Genomic DNA, 19,967 nt, shown 5'->3' with positions numbered 1-19,967 from the left:
TTTTCGAACCCCAAATCGTAAACCGAATCTGTCTTCCCAATCCCAGATTTCTTATATTTTTTTTTTACCCTTTCCTGTATCCTTACCTTGTTCATCTGTGGACATCAGGCTAGCAATCTTCCCAGCAATCAATCAGCGCCAAGTCATGCGCCTTATAGATTCGGGCCTGCAGAACCAAGCCTCAAAGCTCTCAACCGACGAGTGACAAAGAGTGAGTGGAACTTCATCATTCCACATCAACTCCTTGGACAAGCAATGCATCTCGTCGACAGACATCACTATGGTGGGACTCAAGGCTTGAACGCACAATTGGCACGCTATGGACATCAGTCATGACAGAAGTGGTGGAGCTGAATGTGAAAGTGGCCGATATCACTCGTGGACTACTGTACCATATTTGAGAGATTTCGACGGACGACTCGGTACTCATCGGGAGGCAACGCGGTTAGTTGTTCAGTCTCCTTTTGCCTCTTCTTTCTCTGCTGCTTACTCAACTCCCTGCCTACAACCAACCCCCCTCCCCACCTTCTCTCGCACATCCTACTGTCTCTCCGCTATGGAAATACACTTTAACAATCCATCTATATCTATCTATCTATGTCTTGGATCCAGATGAAAGATCGTGGGAATCGGCAGATGCGTGATCCCTAACTCAGCGGACTTTTTCTCCACGCGCAGTCATCCATCGGTCTCCATTCGCGTCCAGAAATTGCTGTCGTGGATATGGTGAGCGAGGATCACAACTCACGCAGCTTGCTATTAGGTGTTGATGTCAGATATAGGAAAGCATCAAAGGTGTGCTGTCCGAACAAGGCTGACCAATGGCATTGTCAACAAGACACGGCCGGGCTGTTTCTTCCCTTTCGATAACCTTGCTGGTCATTACTGGAATGCCAAAGTATGGAGAAAAAGACGTGATTAAGACGGGACTTTTCTACAGCTTTCTATACGTTGTGCCCGTTTATACAACCCACACTTAGTACGTCATGACTCGTCAACCCATCCTAGAGCCTGACCCATCTTGACCTTCTGTCCCTTCTCAACAGCCCAGTTCCACCCACCTTTTCTCTTCGTCTTTTCGCCCATCCAGCCTTCGTCAAGACTTGGTCTTTGTCCCTTTGGCGCTTCAAATACCAGTACAATCGTGCTCCCGAGTTGGAAGCCTCCCATTTCTTCACCTCGCTTCAAAGCATGTCCGTGAAGAATTGGGCTTGCTGCTTCGTATGTAGCTTCTGCAAAGCCAGTGTATGATTCTCCGTTCTTCGCTGCCTCCTCTGCTGCTCGGTCTGCTGCGGTGTCCGTGGTCAAGGAGTTTGTTCGAAGTTCTCTATCAAAGTTGATCTTGATCGAGCCCACGTTCGTAGCTCCAACCGGAGTGTACGAGAAGAACCCCCATCGCCATCTCCCCAGAAGAACGACTCTTTCGTTCAAAGTGAAAAGTCCGGGCAAAGTCTTTTGGAGGTAAGGGGACACGCTGTAAAGCTCTCCCGCAAAATGGCGACGCCTTTCAGCAACCCAAGCACAGGGCGAGTGAAAACGATGATAATCTCCGGGCGCAAGGTAGACAACAACATAGTAGAGTGAAGTTCGATTTTCTGACGTGAGCAGAGAGTACCATGGTTTCTCGCCTAAAGCCAAGTCTGCACGGACCTCGGCTTCCGAAGAAGCAGTAGACTTTGTCGACGCATCTTCAGCCTTCTTTCCAGACTTTTTGTTCTTGCCGGAAAACAGATTTGGGAGCGTATATGATATTCCGTTCACAGATGCGAACTCCTCGTCCTGCTTGATGATCTCCTCGTCACCTCGTCGGCGAGATGCTGTGCTGGCATCGGACTTGGGCGAGAAGATAGCACTTGAATTAGATGGGTTTGGTGAAGTCCCAGGAGTGGTTTTACCAAGGAGAGCATCGAGACTGTAAGTCATTCCCTTAACCTGTTCGACTTCACCACTTTCGATTGCGCCAAATTGAAGGACTCGGCCGTCAGCCGGGGATAAGAGAGCGTTCTGTCTGGGGTCGAGTGGACGAGCACCCGGCTTCAGAGTTCGGTAAAAGAAAGACGCGAGATTTGGGTATACATGAAGATCAGGCTCTGATACTTCGGAAAGACTATATATGATGTTTAGTATGTGGCAGATAAATGTACCAGGGTGTGCCGTACTTGACGCCGAATATATAAGAATACAGCTTGAATCCAGGAACACGTAGATAATAAGGTATTTCGAGTTCGTTGAACTTCCCCCATAACCTGGACATGGCCTTCAATGGCAGAGTAGACATAACCTGAACTTGCCTGGTACTTATCAGCTTTGTTTGATGTAATAGAGGGCTAAAACAGACCATGGCCCTGTCGGCCTGATCCTCTCCCTCTTCTTGGGCCTGCCTCCTCCCTCCTTATCTCCTTCAGATCCGAATGTCTTTACTACTCCATTATCTTCCCACTCCTCTTTGCGCCGTCTTGCGTTCTCTCGCTCATGAACTCTGTATAGTTGGCCGAGACCTAGGAATCCGATCCCCAGGCCCACAGGTATTCGATACCATTTTATTTTTGTATCGTTCAAGCCCTTTCGCAGACGAGTCCCAAAGGACTCTTTGTAATCTGTTTGCTGTCGGAAAGGCCGCGCTGATGAGGAGAAAGCTCGCGGGTTACGGCAAGGGCACATGCATTGCGACTGCAGTTGTGAAGGCGGGGACGGGGTTCTTCTCGTGGATTGAGCGGAAATGCCAGCCCTAGCACCTCGTACTGCTGCTTGGGAAGCCATGCCGAGTATAAGCTGCCTGGAATCGCAATTGTTCTTGTGCTGCTAGTCTCACTTCGCAATCCATCGATAGTTGCAGATTGAAGATCCTCATAGACGGGGCTGACGTTGCCTCGCGATTCATTCTGCCCATCTCACCGCCCTTAGGCCCGATAATAAGCCGATTAGATCAGGCGTTGGCGTTGACGTTGACGCTGGCTTTGAATTGTTCGACAGTACCATACTGATCTAAACACCAGCTTGAACTCTCAAGATTCTGGTTGATTTGCCGCAATTTTTAAGAGCTCAATAACGCGTCTGGTTATTCCTGCGAATTGCTGCGCTGCTATGTTTGAACATCCCAGTGTTGTGGATACGAAGATTGGACAAGGTGTCACCTACTAACTCAAGGTTCAAACCGTCTGGACACCGCATTCTCAACACACCATCTATCATTAAGTACCCGGAATCACTTTACCAGATCAGACCATTCTCGACAATACGATTATTGAACTCGACGACGAAGATACCTACAGGGTAATCTTTTTGCGATGTTTTTCTGAAAGACTCTGAAAGACCAGTCTCCTTCCTTTATCCTCACACCAAACCAAAACTACCTGGATTTTTATTACCACGCTCGAATATCAACATGGCGGATACCACCCAACCCGCACAAGCAGCTGCACCAGCAAAGGAGGAAGAATCTTCGAGCGTAACACTCCAAGTTGTGTCTCCTTCTGTAGGGGTGTCCAGTCCCCTCAGCTTCCCCAACCTCCCAGGGAGTACGACTGTGAAGCAGCTGAAGGCCAAGATTCGAGATGTTTTGCCATCGAAGCCTCCGGACGACGGCCAGCGCTTGATCCATCGTGGCCGCATGCTGGCCAGAGAGACGGAGACTTTGATTGAAGTCTTCGGCCAGGAAACCGTAGGTACTACGCGGGTTACAGAAGATGCAGTTGGCTGACTTTGGGGTAGCTGGCTGGACATGAAGCTCAAATTCTCCACTTAGTCCTCCGCCCTGAGGTCCCAAACGCCCCTTCGCCTTCACCTCAACCTCCTGCTACCTCAACACCTACTTATGCTCCCCAGCTGAATCCGACGGGCGTCCCTATACTTCCACATCTCCAACCTCGCGTCCAGTCCGCGCCCGTAAATCCATTGCAAGCTATGCAAGGTATGCATGCTCAGCAGCCCTTCCCTGGCTTCCAGAATCCAATGCAACAGCATGGTGCGGCAGACCCTGTTCAGGGTGCAATGGCACAGAGACTTGCCCAGTTGCGAAGGGAGACACAGCTCTTGCATCAAGAAATGCTTCTTGCCGAGCAGAGGGCTCGAGGTCAAGCTGGACAAGGCATTACGCCACAGGTTCCCTTTGCGCCCGGAATCCCTCCACAAAGTATCTTCCACCGACCTGTAGGCCCGCCTGCGTTTTCCCCAGGATCCCTACAGCATTTGATCAACCAGCAACAAAGAGAACGAGCAGCCGACGGCCGTCAGGGTGCCCAGGATACTGGTGTTCCCGGCCAGCCCGGTCACTTTCCCCCAACAGCCTCAGGTAGAGCCAGTCCAATTGCTCATAGACCAGATTCCACAACTACATACACTCGTGAAGGGGTTGGCCCAAATGGAGAAAGATGGTCTGTTACTGTGAATGAGACCACAACCACCTTTCCCATACCTCAACAACAACCGCACCATCATCACTACCACCATCCTATTCCACACGCTAATCCAGCAATGGAAATACAAGCTGTATTACGAAATGCTGATCGGCTTTTGGCTCAAAACGGGCAAAATAACATGCAGCGAAGTGCCTCAAATCCGAATCCTCATTCGACTGCCTCCGGCCCAGCAGCTGCTTCAGAAACCTCTCGAACAACAGCGACTCCAGCCACTACAAATAGTTCTCCTTCGTCCTCTGGCATTCTGAATCCATCCTCAAATACAAACCTTGCTCTGCCACCACAAGCGACAGCTATGCTTCCTGTGCCTTCAACTTCAACTTCGGCCCAGCCAATAGTCTACCTTCTTTCATCGCCGTCAGGTCCCCGAGCTGTTCTCATTAATAATTCTGAGACATATTTCACTCCCCTTCTACCTTCTAGGCGCCATCCCTCGCCCCCCACGCAAGTCCCAGGACAAGGACAAGCTCCTGGTGGGCCAGCAATACTTCCAGAATACCGAAACAGAGGTGCTCACCCAGCGCGAGCTCTTCGTCCGGCTGCTCCGGCTGCCCCGGTTGCTCCGGCTGCTCCGGCTGCTCCGGCTGCTCCAGCTGCTGCTAACGCACCACACGCCAATCCTGGCGCTGGGGCCCTAGGTGCTCGAATCGGTCCGCTTCTATGGCTAGTAGTTCGTTTAGTCGCTTTCGTCTGGTTTTTCACCTCTGGGAATCCTAGCTGGTCAAGGTGGTTCATGATCAGTGCGCTGGGACTCGTCGTTTTCCTCGTCAATACCGGTCTACTCAACGGAGTTGCCAACGATGCTTTTGGACCTATTCGAAGGCATCTAGAGAACTTGATACCACTTGCAGGACCTGAGGCTGCTTTAGTACCAGCTGCGAATGCTGCGATTCCTCAGCCTGCTAGGGACCCTCCGGCAGGAGTCTTAACAGCACAGCAGCGTCGACGAGGCGAACTTGATCCGGCTGAGGTTGCAGCAAGAATCATGGAGGAGCGCCGACAAGCTCAAGGGGGGTGGCTGGTGGCGCAAATCAGAAGAGCAGAGCACTCGTTCTTGTTGTTCCTCGCTAGTTTGGTGCCAGGTGTTGGCGAACGACATATCGCAGCTCGAGAAGCCGAAGCTGTCGCAGCTGAAGCTCGACGAGCTGAGGCTATTGCTGCTGCAGAGGCTGCTGCAAATGCTGCAAATACTGATGCAGCTGAGGCTCGAGAAGTTGAAGGAGCAGAGAGAACGAGTGAACAAAGAGAGAATGATACCAACGGCGCACAGAATAACGATCGTGCGGCACCTCCTGCACAGCCTTTGATCGATCTGTAACGGTTTTCTAAGTGGGAAAAGGTAGGACATATCTGTAGCTGGTGATTAGGTCAGGCGAACGGACAATACAAGAAGACACATCGATTCTTGGGATCAGCGTCAATGAATTGCTCATCAAATGAGCATCGGAGATTTTGCTCACCTACTGGAGGGAACGCATAAATAAGGTGAGGTAGATAACCACTGTCGATGATGCATCCGAAGAGTAGATTTGTTGTGTATCAAATCATGGCCATTTTTAAGACATCATCCCTGGTCTTAGACAATCTTTTTGGCGTTTAAATTTAGGCATTTTTGTTCTCTGTGACGATAGAGGTCAAATGATTGAAAAATTGAGTAACTGACCATGACTGCCTGTCTGTGAGTTATCTTCCTAAATAGTCTGTTTCATTGTCTGTTTTACTTGAGGCTCGCATTATAAACATATAAGGCCGAGAAGACTCGGCTAGGTTTGTTTGTTATCTGAGCTAGGAATAGTCGGACACAGTGCTGAAAAGAAAAAAAAACAATCAGGTAGGTGGGTAGGTAGGTACTACTGGCTGGGGTTGAGGTGTTGGAAGTCAGCTTATAGATCTCGTTGTGGGCCCGAACTCGATACTGTTTGTGTTGTTTTGTGCGTGCTTGGGTTGGTTGAAAAAGGGAAGAGGTTAGGGCTATGAGTAAGTAGTAATCGATTTTTGAGAATATGAACAAGATTGGGATGGTTGGAAATGATCGTATGGTTGGTTCATTCCTTTCTATGTATATATATCTATTTATGGTATAGAGAAAAGAGAGTATTTGCTCTCGGAACCTAAATAGCCGCCACAAGAAATATGCAATCGAAGATTTCTGGAGAGTGAAAAAAAGGGTCAGGTAGCAATCTGCTAAGCTCAGTTATGTGTTTGTTGTGTTGATACAGTACAGTATACGCTCAATTCCATATAATCAAGGTCTGCCAGGATGGCGGACAGTTGGTGGGTGAGAACTTAGACTGGAAAGAGTCTGCGTCCGCTTCTCAGTCTCTTGAAGGGACGCCTAGATAAGCCGTCGCCATCACTGTCATCATCGCTCTCGCTCTCTGCCTCGAGCTTCCGCTTGGAGCTCGCGCTGCTGTCGACCAACCACATGCTGAGTCTCTTGACCTTGTGCGGCGACTTCAAACCTCTCTGCAGGATTTCATCGTCCAGAATGGACTCTTCTCCTTCCTCCTCATCTCTGTTACGCTTGGCTTTTTCTTTGCCTTTCGACCTCTTGGCTGGTCTCTCCCCTGCCGTCTTCTTCCCGGCTGGCCTCTTCTCTGCTGGCCTCTTACCAGCAGACTGCTCTAACCTGACCCTCCTCTGGTTTTCGACGTATACGTCCAGATTGTTCTTATGTCTGTCGATGGTATTGCCGCCGCGCACTTCGCGAATGCCCTGGAGATGGCGCGGCTGCTTCTCCAGATGTTCCATCGTCAGCTTGAAGCACAGCGATTCTCCGTAATACTGCTCCGGCCGGCCACCCTTTACGTCCGCCCACGGTACGGACTCCCTGATGAACTTAGTAACGATACCGGCCATGCTCTTGTGGTCTCGCGTGATGGCCATCTTGTTCTTGCCTTCTGGGAGCTCGCGCGTGTCGGGCCGCACGTCGTAGTCCTTACAGATCTGCGGGAAGTCGAAATTCTTTTCCAGGCAGAAGAGGTGGCAGTATCCGGCAACATGAAAGGGGTCTCTTTTGCGGTTGGAGAAGTCCTCATCGAAGGCGACTCGGAAGTCGCCTTTGCGGATCGTTCGGTTGGGGTCTGGGCAGTTTGAGAATCTGCACTTGTCAGAAGTCTTCGTTGCATAGCGGCCTGCGCTGTCGGCAGGTACCGTCTGGATCCAGAGGGTGAGTGTCTTGTTCGGTAGTGGATGCTGGGAGAGAAACTCGGCGATCTGGTTCACCTCGAACGTTTGTTTGGGATCTAGCTCGCCGTATTTCGTATAGCGAAAAATATGCCTACCGGTGTCGAATGCGACGGTCCCCCAGGATTTTGGCGTTTCTGTCAGAGGGTCGTAGTGCTTTGTCGGATCCGTGCTGGCGATGTTATGGGTGCGGTTGTTCTTTGGAGTTTTGATACCCTCTCCCGATGGTGCTGGTGTTGGGGCAGGGGTTGGTGGCACTGGAAGAAGCGACTTGGCATTTTGCAGCTTCTCAAGCAGATCTTCTTCTGATTGTTTACGCCGACTAAGTTCCGTCTCAAGAGCCGCAACGATTTCCCGGGTTTTTTCTAGTTCGATCTGGTTGTCTAGTTCGAGCTGGAGCGCCGCTTGGAGTTCTGCCTCGAACGGGAACATATGTGCATCGATGATGCCGAGAGGGGTGCTCGGTGAGGTGAAGTTGTTCAGAATTGGGTTGAGGAAGACCCCGTTCCCCGGGTTAGGTACGAGATGGTCCCGCCCGACTGCTTCTACTGACGAGGGCCTCGTGATCGGGGCGGATGAGGGATATACGTGCGCTTTTATATCTTCGGAGAGGGGATTCCAAAGTCCTTCGTCGACTGGAGCTGAGATGTTGATAGGAACTGAGGAAGATCCGTGGTTGGTGGGTTGGGTTGCTAGGTAGTCGCCCTGTACTTGTGCCTCCCACCAATTGCTTGCCACATCATCAAAGTTCGCATCCTCTTGTTCTTGCTGATGCTCGATGCGTGGAGCCGGACCTGCTTGTGACAGATCCTCATACCAACCTTGATCGTCGATTCCTTGTGGGAATCCATTGTATTGTAATATATCGTAGTCTAGAGGTACGCCGTTGTGTTCTGGGAATTGGCTGATATGTGAGGGGTTTCCGTAGTTTGCAGTTTCGACTGTTTCCTCTGCCAGGAATTTGTCGAAGTCGAAGTCAAGGCTTGGGGAGACCTGACTCGACATGTCTGCTTGCCTGCCCTCACTAGAATTTGCAGGTTCATTGGAGTGATTCATGATATCTTTTCCTAGCAGCGCAGCTGTGAGAATGTGGTGGGGGTGGATGAAGAAGCCACGCTTGGGCATACACGATCCAGCCGTGGGGGAGCAAAACTGAGCAATATGTATGGAAGAGGCTATAGCTGTTTATGAGCGAGGGCGTAAGAGCATTGCAAAAAATTTGAAAAACAAAAATTTGGAAACAATTGGGATTGTGTCAACATGTACATATTCAGAATCTGTACGACGGCAATATCCTCTTTGTGCTGTTGAAGGCTTCGATAACAAAGACATTGGCGGCTTATCGAGGTCGAAGATGGCAAATTGGTAGAAGGATGTGAAAGAACAAATTCTGGACATTGGACAAAGACAAATTCTCAGATGGCAAGGGCAGCTAGAAGCATTCCTTTCGAATCGCGGTTACTGAATTTCATTGTTTCTAAATTCAGTACCCCGGATTGGGCTACTGAACCGAGGTAATTGGAAATGATGACAGGGTATAATAACTAAGAAGACCTCCAAATAAAAACGTGAGTAGGACATCCAGGATAGCTGGCATCGAAACCAAATCGCACAATCGAAGTCGAGAATTCTGGGAGATTTGAGCCCTTTCCCATGAGGCCGGTTCATCATGTGTGAATCAGCTGCAGGAGATTTACTGTGTCATCTAATTCGATAGCAGGTTAGCAATCGCATCTACCAGGTAAGCAGTACCAAGTGTGAGGTGGGTTTCGCAAATATCAGAAGGTCTCCAAGAATTCAGCACAGGACTGTAGGGTCCTCAGAACAGGTCTGTAAAATCTTTATGATTTTTCATCATCTTGCGGCGGTAACGGGACGCCGGAGGTCTATGAGAGAAGTAGACATACCATTAGCGTACGGGATTGGCAAGCCTGGCAAGCCAATTCAAGGTGGAAGGTAGGACATTGCGATGGTGACGATGTGAAGTTGTAAGGTTGAGATTCTGTGTTGAACCAGAGAAGGAGAAATCGACAAAAACAAGAATTTATAGAAGAAAGCTCTGCTCGTTGTGGGTCGGCTTGGCTCGATTGGGACTTCGCGTCTTGGTGGACACGTGATCTCGAACGAGCCCCAGACGCAAGCCCTGAAGCCCCCAACTATGAATAGAGGCATCGTCGTCATACTGATGCTCCGATAATGCCTGAGCTTTGTCGCGCAAACAAACCGCCGCCTCGATCTTGATCGCCCGATCCCAGAGCTTCATCTTCATTTTTATCCTCCGGTCCCATGTACCCTCAACGCTTCTCAAATTTTTGATTTCCGCAGCTTTGTGAGGGGGACTTCGGACTTGCCCCCCACCCAGTCAGTATACAGTATACCGAAAAGTCGTCAAGATGAACGGAGCCCCCCCAGAGCTTCAGACGCAACTGAACCAGCTGGAGCATGAGTTAGAGGTCAGTCCGAATGTTTTCAATGGATAGAGAGAAGTGCTTGTTCGGGTCTTGTCGTGCGACAGACAGTGCTTGGACTCGAATGGGATATCTAGCTTTGCAAAAATATGCGCACTCTTACTTACTTCTACTGCCCACAGGAGGGAGACATCACTGAGAAAGGGCAAGTTTTAATACCCCGATTTCAACAGACCAATTTTTTTGGTCCAGTTGTCTATGACCTTGGTTTCTGATCGACGCGTGCAGGTACCAGAAACGGCGGACACTCTTGCTATCACAATACCTGGGGGGCTCAGCAGTAGCTACAGATATCAAGGGCCTGCGAATACACTCTCCTGATGACAGTGCTCACCCCTCTAACGATGGATCACGCAAAGCCTCCCTGGCTGCCCTCAGTGCGAATTCGAACCAATCTTCGCAATCTCTTACCACGTCGAATACAGCTGGAGGGTCGGACACAATGGCAAGCGACTTTGGCAGTTTTGCAAGTAGTCGAGCTCAGCAAGAGGGGTACACTGCGCCTCCCAGACAGCTACAACTCGGAGTCCATAACCCAGGACCACAACGAATGTCGTCTTACGGCAACGAAACATTTCTACCTGCAGCCTCTATGTTTGGAGGAAATTCCCCGGAGCCAACAATGACCATGACTTCAACCGTGTCAGGCGCAAACTATGCATTCAACCCTGCATTTCAGACGGGATACATGCCGCAAGCAGGAAATGCATACCAAAGCCGAGCTGCGACGATGATGGATTCGCATGGTACAATGCTGGGCGAGTCGCAACAAGGCTATTTTTCCGATTTTGCCAGCGCCGGTCAACAAGCTTACGAGCATGGCCGTACCAATTCCTACGGTGGAGGGCCTCAAAGATACTCATCCAGCGACGCTTTTTCGCCAACAGCCGCAATGGCTCCCCCGATGTTGACTGCGAGCGATCTGCCTCCCCCAGATGCGCTCGAATACCAGATGCCTTTGGAGCCACGAGATGTTCCGTTTGCCGTATTCGATCCCCATGATAAAAATACCCCAATGTCCAAATTTGACAATATTGGTGCTGTACTGAGACACAGGGCTCGAACAATAGGGAAGTGCCCTGCGTATTGGGTTCTGGATGCCAGGGGAAAGGAGATTTCATCCATTACGTGGGACAAGCTCACAAGCCGAGCCGAAAAGGTAGCTCAAGTTATCAGGGATAAGAGCTCTCTCTATCGCGGAGACCGAGTTGCATTGATCTACCGTGATTCGGAGATTATTGATTTTGCCATTGCCCTCCTCGGCTGCTTTATTGCTGGCGTCGTGGCCGTTCCCATCAATGACTTGGAAGACTATGCGAAACTCAATGTGATCTTGACATCAACACAAGCACACCTTGCACTGACTACCGACAATAATTTGAAAGCTTTTCAGCGAGACATCACCACACAAAAACTCAGTTGGCCCAGGGGGGTAGAATGGTGGAAGACCAACGAGTTCGGAAGCTGGCATCCAAAGAAGAAAGACGAAGCCCCGGCATTAGCGGTCCCGGATCTTGCTTATATCGAGTTTTCGAGGGCGCCAACTGGGGATCTACGCGGAGTGGTTATGAGCCATCGCACAATTATGCATCAGATGGCTTGCCTTAGTGCCATATTCTCAACTGTGCCAACAGGCGCCGCAGGGGACACATTTCATACGAGTCTTAGAGACAAAAACGGTAGATTGATGGCCGGTACCAGCAAGAATAGCGAGATCCTGTTGTCTTACCTTGATCCCCGTCAAGGAATTGGCATGATCCTCGGCGTTCTGCTGACCGTGTACGGCGGGCATACCACTGTCTGGATGGAGAATAAGGCCGTTGAGACTCCTGGCCTGTACGCCCACTTGATTACTAAGTACAAGGCGACATTGATGCTGGCAGATTATCCAGGGCTCAAGAGAGCAGCTTACAACTATCAACAAGATCCCATGACCACCAGGAATTTCAAGAAAGCAATGGAGCCCAACTTTCAGCACGTCAAAATGTGCTTAATAGATGCACTCACAGTTGATAGCGAATTCCACGAAGTACTAGCGGACAGATGGCTTCGCCCGATGCGAAATCCTCGAGCACGGGAACTAGTAACTCCAATGCTGTGTCTGCCAGAACATGGAGGTATGGTCATAAGCATGAGAGATTGGCTTGGTGGAGAGGAACGAATGGGCTGCCCTTTGAAATTAGATATAGGATCGGACGACGATTCGATCGAGGAGAAGGCTGGTGAGAAGGAAAAGGGTAAATCCACATCGAATGGGTTCGGTAGCCTCATCGGCGGTGGCCACAAGGCAACAGTTGAGCAAAAAGAACGGACAGAGTTAAGCGAGGTTCTCTTGGATCGGGAAGCTCTGAAAACCAACGAGGTTGTAGTTGTCGCTATTGGAGATGAGGCCCGAAAGAAAGCTGCCACTGAGCCGGGTACAGTACGAGTGGGCGCATTCGGCTTTCCCATACCAGATGCTACGATGGCAGTTGTGGACCCCGAGACTGGGCTACTTGCGACACCCCATTCTGTGGGTGAAATATGGGTCGATTCCCCATCTTTGTCAGGAGGCTTTTGGGCATTGCCAAAGCACACAGAGCAGATCTTTCACGCTCGGCCTTACAAGTTCGAGCAGGGCGATCCCACGCCCATGATGGTCGAACCAGAATTTCTCAGAACAGGTCTTCTAGGCACCGTGATCGAAGGAAAGATCTTTGTGCTGGGATTGTATGAAGATCGGATTCGTCAAAAGGTTGAATGGGTCGAGCATGGCCATGAAGTAGCGGAGCATCGCTACTTCTTCGTGCAGCACCTCATTGTGACCATTATGAAGAACGTGCCAAAGATTTTTGACTGCTCTGCGTTCGACGTCTTCGTCAACGACGAACATCTTCCCATAGTCTTGCTGGAGTCCCAATCGGCATCAACAGCGCCGGCAGCATCTGGAGGGCCTCCTCGCCAGCTGGATACCGCTCTCCTGGACTCCCTATCGGAGAGGTGCATGGAAATACTGATGCAGGAACATCACCTTCGGGTGTACTGCGTAATGATTACTGCGCCTAACACTCTCCCGAAGGTACTGAAGAATGGCCGAAAGGAAATTGGCAACATGCTATGTCGACGCGAGTTTGACCTCGGCAACCTCCCTTGTGTCCACGTGAAATTTGGAGTTGAGAGAGCAGTTTTGAACCTCCCCATCGGTGTTGATCCTGTTGGTGGCATCTGGTCACCACTTGCTTCGCAGACTCGGGAAGATATTCTGTCGCCAGGCGACAAGCAATATTCCGGCATTGACCGCCGGGAAGTAGTCATTGATGATCGCACTTCCACTCCTCTGAACAACTTCTCTAGTATCGTCGACTTGCTACAATGGCGGGTAGCCCGACAAGCAGAAGAGTTGTCCTACTGCACGATTGACGGCAGAGGCAAGGAAGGTAAAGGGATCACCTGGAAAAAGTTCGACACAAAGGTTGCAGCTGTCGCCATGTATTTGAAGAACAAAGTGAAGGTAAAATCTGGGGATCATTTGATACTCATGTATACGCACTCGGAAGATTTCGTGTACGCGGTGCACGCATGCTTCTGCCTCGGGGCTACGGCGATTCCAATGGCCCCTCTGGACCAAAATCGTCTGAGTGAAGATGCCCCGGCTTTTCTTCACATGGTGGCTGATTATTCGGTCAAAGCCGTCTTGGTCAACCAAGAAGTCGATCACTTACTCAAGCAAAAGCCAGTCTCGCAGCATATCAAGCAATCAGCCCAAGCCTTGAAGACAGCTGTTCCTAGCGTATATAACACGACTAAGCCGCCGAAGCAAAATAGTGGATGTAGGGATCTCGGCTTGACAATGCAGCCATCATGGGTTCAATCAGGTTACCCAGTCCTTGTATGGACGTACTGGACCCCAGATCAGCGTCGGATAGCAGTTCAAATTGGCCACGATACCATCATGGGCATGTGCAAGGTGCAAAAAGAGACCTGTCAAATGACGAGCTCGAGACCGGTCCTGGGCTGTGTCAGAAGTACGATGGGTTTAGGGTTCATCCACACCTGCCTTATGGGTACCTTCGTCGGGGCACCGACCTACCTGGTTTCACCTGTCGAGTTTGCGCAAAACCCAATTTCTCTCTTCTTGACTTTGTCAAGATACAAGATCAAGGATACTTACGCTACACCTCAGATGCTCGATCACGCTATGGCCATTATGCCTGGTAAAGGCTTCCTCTTGCACGAGTTGAAGAACATGATGATTTCAGCCGAGGGGAGACCTCGTATTGATGTGTTCCAAAAAGTTCGTCTCCACTTTGCTCAGACCGGGCTTGACCGCACAGCCATCAACACCATTTACTCTCACGTCCTCAATCCTATGGTTGCATCGCGATCATACATGTGCATTGAGCCTATTGAATTGTGGCTGGATACACAGGCATTGCGGCGAGGTATGGTCTATCCAGTCGACCCAGAAACAGATCCAAAGGCGCTTCTCCTTCAAGATTCGGGAATGGTACCTGTCTCAACACAGATTGCTATCGTCAATCCGGAGAGCAGGTCACTCTGCCATGAAGGCGAGTACGGTGAGATCTGGGTTGAATCGGAGGCTTGTGTAAAATCTTTTTACGGGTCCAAGGACCCGTTTGATGCGGAAAGATTCGACGGCCGTACCACTGACGGTGACCCCAACATCCAATACGTCCGAACTGGTGATCTCGGATTCTTACACAATGTGAGCAGGCCGATTGGACCTAACGGCGCGCAAGTGGACATGCAGGTGCTCTTCGTTCTGGGCAATATTGGAGAGACATTTGAGATTAATGGCCTTAGTCATTTCCCCATGGACATCGAGTGTTCGATTGAGAAGTGTCACCGCAACATCATGCCTGGAGGCTCGTAGGTCATTCCCCCCTTTGCAATAGAGACACACTGACATTGTTGCAGAGCGGTTTTCCAGGCCGGTGGCCTCATCGTAGTACTGGTTGAGGTGGGACGCAAGGCTTACCTTGCCTCCATTGTTCCTGTCATAGTAAATGCCATCCTCAACGAGCATCAAATCATTGTCGATATCGTAGCCTTCGTCAACAAAGGTGACTTTCCGCGATCCCGACTAGGCGAGAAACAAAGAGGAAAGATTTTGGCGACATGGGTCACACGCAAGATGCGGACTATGGCCCAATTTGGAATCCGAGATGCTGATTCTGGCTTGTCGGATGTCACTGAGGCTTTGGAGCCTCGAAGCGGTGTTGGGAGTGTCAGAAATGGCAGTATGGTTGCGAGCAGTCTTCGTCACGTTGAGTCTGCTCCGCAGATCGTCGAAAAACGTGAATGGGATCGCAATCAGATGCAGGCTCAGAATAAATTCGCTCCTTTGCCCACAGGGATCTCGGAGATGCCAGCGACGAAGTATAATGACGATAATATTTCACCGGGGAAAGAAAACGGCACCTCTACCAAGAGCGATAGTACGCCAACAGAAGCTCGCTTTGAACTGCAAGGGAATGAGTATCCGTCCGAAAGAACCAATTTCTCGGACAGCAGCCATGCGTTCCAAGTCCCTGGCTTTGAGACGCCGGGTAGTTCCCCAAAATCGGCTCCGCCCAGAGTTGGACCAAAGCCAAACAGCCCTCAGGTGACTCTGCCCGCGGTGGAAGGGCGAGAGGGGGATATCTGGAGTCTGCCCAGTCAGCAGCGTGGAGGTACAGGTGGAGGTGGACTCAGGGTCCTGAACGCCTCGAGCGATGACGACGACGACGAAGATGACTGGAAGAAAGAAGCTATCATGCACATGAACCTAACGGGCCAGCGCTGAGAACCGGATGGCATGATGAATGGTAAATCAGCAAGCGTGTACATTGATAATGATTATTGGATTATCTCGATCGATTACTGGCGTAGAACAGGTGTCTGCGTCTTTGGGGGGGGGGAGCATGGGTACGGTTGTGCATAACGAGACCAATCATCATGAAGCGACCATGTCGTTGTAATATGGTACCTGTACACCAGTTAGACCAAGACAATATTGCATATGTTAGACGTAAATAAGTTTTTTTTTTTCTTTTTTCTTTTTTCTTTTTTCTTTTTTGAAATACCTTTCAGTCAAAGTAGCACTAGTGGCACATGCCTCTGAGTCGGTTCTTGACAGAGAAGAATGCCTCGCATCCTTCATTACCAAAAGAATTCAAGCCTTCAGTCAGGATTTATTGTGCCTCGGTGCAACAACATCACACGGGCAGCGTCTGGCTATTGTCAACTGCGAAATTATATATGCCTCCTATGTTGATGTTGCTGATCAAGATGCTACGTGAATATTAGCATTCCGTGTTCGCCGAAGCCAAATACATTACGATATGGGCAATGCCCGCTCTTCTCGCTGATGCTTTTTCGACTGGTATTTGGCGACAGAATGGCCAAGGTTTACAGTACAGTGGAGCCAATGTATATCTTGACAAGGGAAGGGAGGGGAGGGATGGCTCGGCGAAAGGATTTTCCATCTACCGAATGTTCTTTCCCATCCCCTTGTTTGTGGGAGAGAAAAGGCAGGCCAAACTGTCTTTCTCTCTCTCCCTCTCTCACTCTCTCTCTCTCTCTATCTCTCTCTCTATCTCTCTCTCTCTATCTCTCTCTCTCTCTCTCTCTCACTCTCACTCTCACTCTCACTCTCTCTCTATCTCTCTCTCGCTCGCTCGCTCTCGCTCTCACTCTCTCTCGGCTTTCCTGACGTTCCATCATCGTTTTCAGCCATTCTATTGTTCTCGACTCGACCAAGGCCAACAAAGAGTCACGTGTAGCCTCTTTCTGCCCATCCAGCTCCTGCGCTCAGCTCCCCCTTCGTCCACTACTCGAGTAACACAACCCCTCCGCCTCCGGGACTTTGCATATAAGCACGAGCACGAGCCCGAGCCCTCGACCCAGCACTCACCAACGCCTTATCGTCATCCAAGACACCAAGAGACATGGGCTTTGAGGGAGGGAGGAAACATGAGATGCCCGCCCTGCAGGTAATTGTTCTGGTAAGTAACTAAAGCAAAGCAATAGCGTAGCTCTTTTTCTTTTTCCCTTCGGATCGACGCTCGACGGCTGCGTGTCTGTCTCACGTCACTCTCGAGTCTCGTGCCGTAGTTCTCACTGCTTGCCCCCCTCCCCTCCCCCGCGTCGCCATATAAAGCCTTTGTTGGTTATATAGCACGGAGATTTTCCGCTCAGGTCACGTGTGGCTGGCTGATGTCTTGCTCGGTCTTCGGTCTTCGGTCTTCGGTCTTCGGGTCGTGGTGGACGTGGACCCGCTATACCTGTCGTCCGTCTAAGAAGTACTCAGGCTAACTAAACCGATAATTCTCCAGGGTTCTGGAGGTGGCCCAGAAGAGGACAATGTTACCTCATTTCTCGTTCGAGCTACCGCCACGTGCTGGAAAAGGGGGAGCATTCTGGCAGTCGATGCTGGTGTCCATATGTCTGCGATCAAACGGATACTAGACACCCATAAACAGAATCGGCCTTTTGATCCGAAGGACCAAACTTCGTCATCCAGTGAGCCTGTCATCCTGACCGATGGGCCCTTCGAGGGACTAGAGATTCCACACACCTCTTCCAGGGCAAATGCAGGTTACATCCACCGAGAGCTTGTTCAATGTCTCCTTCTTACGCACCCACATCTTGACCACTGTTCTGGCTTTATCATGAACACTGCTAGCCTGCCTACGGCTCGGCCAAAGCGTATTGCCGGCCTGCCAGATACCATCGAAGCTCTCAAGACGCACATATTCAACAACGTCATTTGGCCGAATCTCAGTGACGAAAACAATGGTGCTGGTTTGATAACTTATATGCGATTGGTAGAGGGAGGATCGGTTGCTCTTGGTGAAGGGGACAGTAGAGGCTATGTTGAGGTCTGCGATGGGCTGTGCGTGAAAGTCAGTAATCTCTTTCTGCGACGAGATTCGTGATCTGTTCTTGCGTACTGCAATCTCATAAACAGCATCTGATCGACTCTGGCTTACTAACGCATGGTGCCTAGACCCTGACGCTCAGCCATGGCCATTGCTTCGAGAGACACAGTCATCGAGGATCGAATGCTGGTTTCTCTCCTGTTAGATCCCCCAATATCTCAATCTTGGAGAGATCGCCTCGTCTAGGCCCTTCAATGCTGCAACGGAACAACTCGCTGATTTCTGGTCTTGGGGAACCGAGCAGAACTGATTGCCGTGAACGTGTCTGCGTGTACGAAAGCTCTGCGTACTTCATCCGAGATTTTGCTACAGGCAGGGAGGTCTTGATCTTTGGGGATGTTGAGCCAGATTCTGTGTCATTGTCTCCACGGAATCACCTCGTATGGGCGGAAGCTGCCCCAAAGATCGTGTCCGGAACTCTGGGGGGTATCCTCATCGAATGTTCATATGACAACAGTCGTGCCGATGAGTTGCTCTTCGGTCATATGAGCCCACACCACTTGATCGACGAGCTAAAGAATCTGGCAGAGAGGGTTTCCGCGCATCGCGAAGGGCTTGCGTCGCCGGCCAAGAGAAAACGTGATAGCAACGGCGTCTTACCTGTCCACGGGTACCCAGCGAAAGTAGCCAGAGTGATCTCAATGAGCCCCGTAAGCCCATTGTCCGCCGGCTCGCGCAAAGAATTCTATGATCCGATTGCTTCGCCTCCACGTGATGGACCCAGCGATTTGAAGCATTGGCCCCATGGCACAAAACCTCTGAAGGGTTTCAAAGTAGTAATCATTCACGTCAAAGAAAACCTCGTTGATGGACCAAATGCTGGGGAAATCATACTGAAGGAATTGCAAGAATTGGAAGAGGTTATTGGTTTGGGTTGCGAGTTCATCATGTCGAGCTCCGGGCAATCCTTGTATTTTTAGAGCGCGGCACATGGGAGTTCTGGGGAAAACGTACCGGGAAGGGCTTGCATTTTTTTGGGAGCGATGGAGTTAGTTTCCGTGTCGGAACTATGGCTATCGTGGTGTGGGTTGGAATTAATAGGATCAAAGGGAGGCTGGATTGGGTTATTGAAACGAATGCTCACGGACGTGCCGATGCGGAATGGAAAGGCTTGAGTCTTTTCATCATCCAGCTGTACAAATAAGATTGCAGCAACATCTCCAGGGTGCCACACTGCCAGTGATTTTGGTATATTGAGAGATAATGCTGGTAGGGAGTCTAGGCTTCTGATTTTGAAAATTGGCCCAGGAATACTGGCATAGATGGTCAACACTATCCTCATACAGCAGCCACAGAATCTCACTTAGACTTCCAAGTCTTGAGGTAGCAAAGTATTGGCGAGTGTGGAATAAAGACTTGAAAAGATTCGATCGCCAGCTTCAGATAATATGATCGCCACTTCTCCATCTTGATTCAGGGTAGGTGTTCTGGCAGAGAGAGAGAGAGAGAGAGAGAGAGAGAGAGGCAACTTCCAATCTCCAGATCTCCAGAGCTCAATCACAAGGTTAATTCAAATCCCTAGCTGCCTGCCTTAGTCAGCTGGTAATCCGAATTCCACGTCAATACAAGCCGCGTCTATCTCAGCAAGTAAGCAAAGGTGAGCGAGCTGCTACGTAGCAACGCAGGTAGGTCCGGACCATGTTGACTCGTCAGTCGGGGGTTCTGTGGGGCTTGGCACGGCATTTTGATGTGATGAAATCACCTCTCTAGATAGAGGGGGGGAAATTCCCGCTCAGCCCAGTGACTTACTTCTCTGTTCACTCCATGTCCAGTAGAGAAGGAGGGGGGTGAGTGGGGTCCGAGAGAGAGAGAGAGAGAGAGAGAGTTCGGTCGATGGCGGCAAGCCCAATCAATCAGGTGTTGATTAAGCGAGGCCCCCTTTCGGCAGTCTGCAGACGACAATAGCAACGGGGCGAGCCTGGACACAATATGAATGTGAATATCACAACGCATGCGGTTTCTCAATGGCTAGC

The 19,967-nt window shown here is 50.3% G+C and overlaps 5 protein-coding genes across 5 annotated transcripts; 3 read left to right on the top strand and 2 right to left on the bottom strand.

Moving 5' to 3' along the window:
- Nucleotides 1–984: 984 nt before the first annotated feature.
- Nucleotides 985–2,760, bottom strand: L3040_000852 (uncharacterized protein; the record flags this gene model as incomplete). Its single annotated transcript, XM_066155337.1, has 4 exons — nucleotides 985–1,452; nucleotides 1,651–2,107; nucleotides 2,160–2,291; nucleotides 2,339–2,760. The coding sequence occupies 4 exons, from the start codon at nucleotides 2,758–2,760 to the stop codon at nucleotides 985–987; spliced, it is 1,479 nt and encodes a 492-aa protein (XP_066013364.1).
- A 625-nt stretch (nucleotides 2,761–3,385) lies between these two features.
- L3040_000851 (uncharacterized protein) lies at nucleotides 3,386–5,736 on the top strand (the record flags this gene model as incomplete). Its single annotated transcript, XM_007288052.1, has 2 exons — nucleotides 3,386–3,661; nucleotides 3,712–5,736. 2 exons carry the CDS (start codon nucleotides 3,386–3,388, stop codon nucleotides 5,734–5,736), a joined length of 2,301 nt encoding a protein of 766 aa, XP_007288114.1.
- A 968-nt stretch (nucleotides 5,737–6,704) lies between these two features.
- L3040_000850 (uncharacterized protein) lies at nucleotides 6,705–8,660 on the bottom strand (the record flags this gene model as incomplete). Its single annotated transcript, XM_007288053.2, has 1 exon — nucleotides 6,705–8,660. One exon carries the CDS (start codon nucleotides 8,658–8,660, stop codon nucleotides 6,705–6,707), a length of 1,956 nt encoding a protein of 651 aa, XP_007288115.2.
- Nucleotides 8,661–9,997: 1,337 nt separating this feature from the next.
- On the top strand, nucleotides 9,998–15,857 carry L3040_000849 (uncharacterized protein; the record flags this gene model as incomplete). The annotated part of the gene is made up of 4 exons (XM_066155335.1): nucleotides 9,998–10,057; nucleotides 10,195–10,217; nucleotides 10,301–14,941; nucleotides 14,990–15,857. The coding sequence occupies 4 exons, from the start codon at nucleotides 9,998–10,000 to the stop codon at nucleotides 15,855–15,857; spliced, it is 5,592 nt and encodes a 1,863-aa protein (XP_066013363.1).
- Nucleotides 15,858–17,001: 1,144 nt separating this feature from the next.
- Nucleotides 17,002–18,914, top strand: L3040_000848 (uncharacterized protein; the record flags this gene model as incomplete). The annotated part of the gene is made up of 3 exons (XM_007288055.1): nucleotides 17,002–17,058; nucleotides 17,389–17,958; nucleotides 18,063–18,914. The coding sequence occupies 3 exons, from the start codon at nucleotides 17,002–17,004 to the stop codon at nucleotides 18,912–18,914; spliced, it is 1,479 nt and encodes a 492-aa protein (XP_007288117.1).
- Nucleotides 18,915–19,967: the final 1,053 nt, after the last annotated feature.

Source organism: Drepanopeziza brunnea, assembly GCF_022702325.1.
Source record: "Drepanopeziza brunnea f. sp. 'multigermtubi' strain 214-2 chromosome Unknown ctg1, whole genome shotgun sequence".
In the NCBI taxonomy this organism is placed as follows: Eukaryota; Fungi; Ascomycota; class Leotiomycetes; order Helotiales; family Drepanopezizaceae; genus Drepanopeziza; species Drepanopeziza brunnea.
This window is presented reverse-complemented; position numbering and strand designations above follow the sequence as displayed.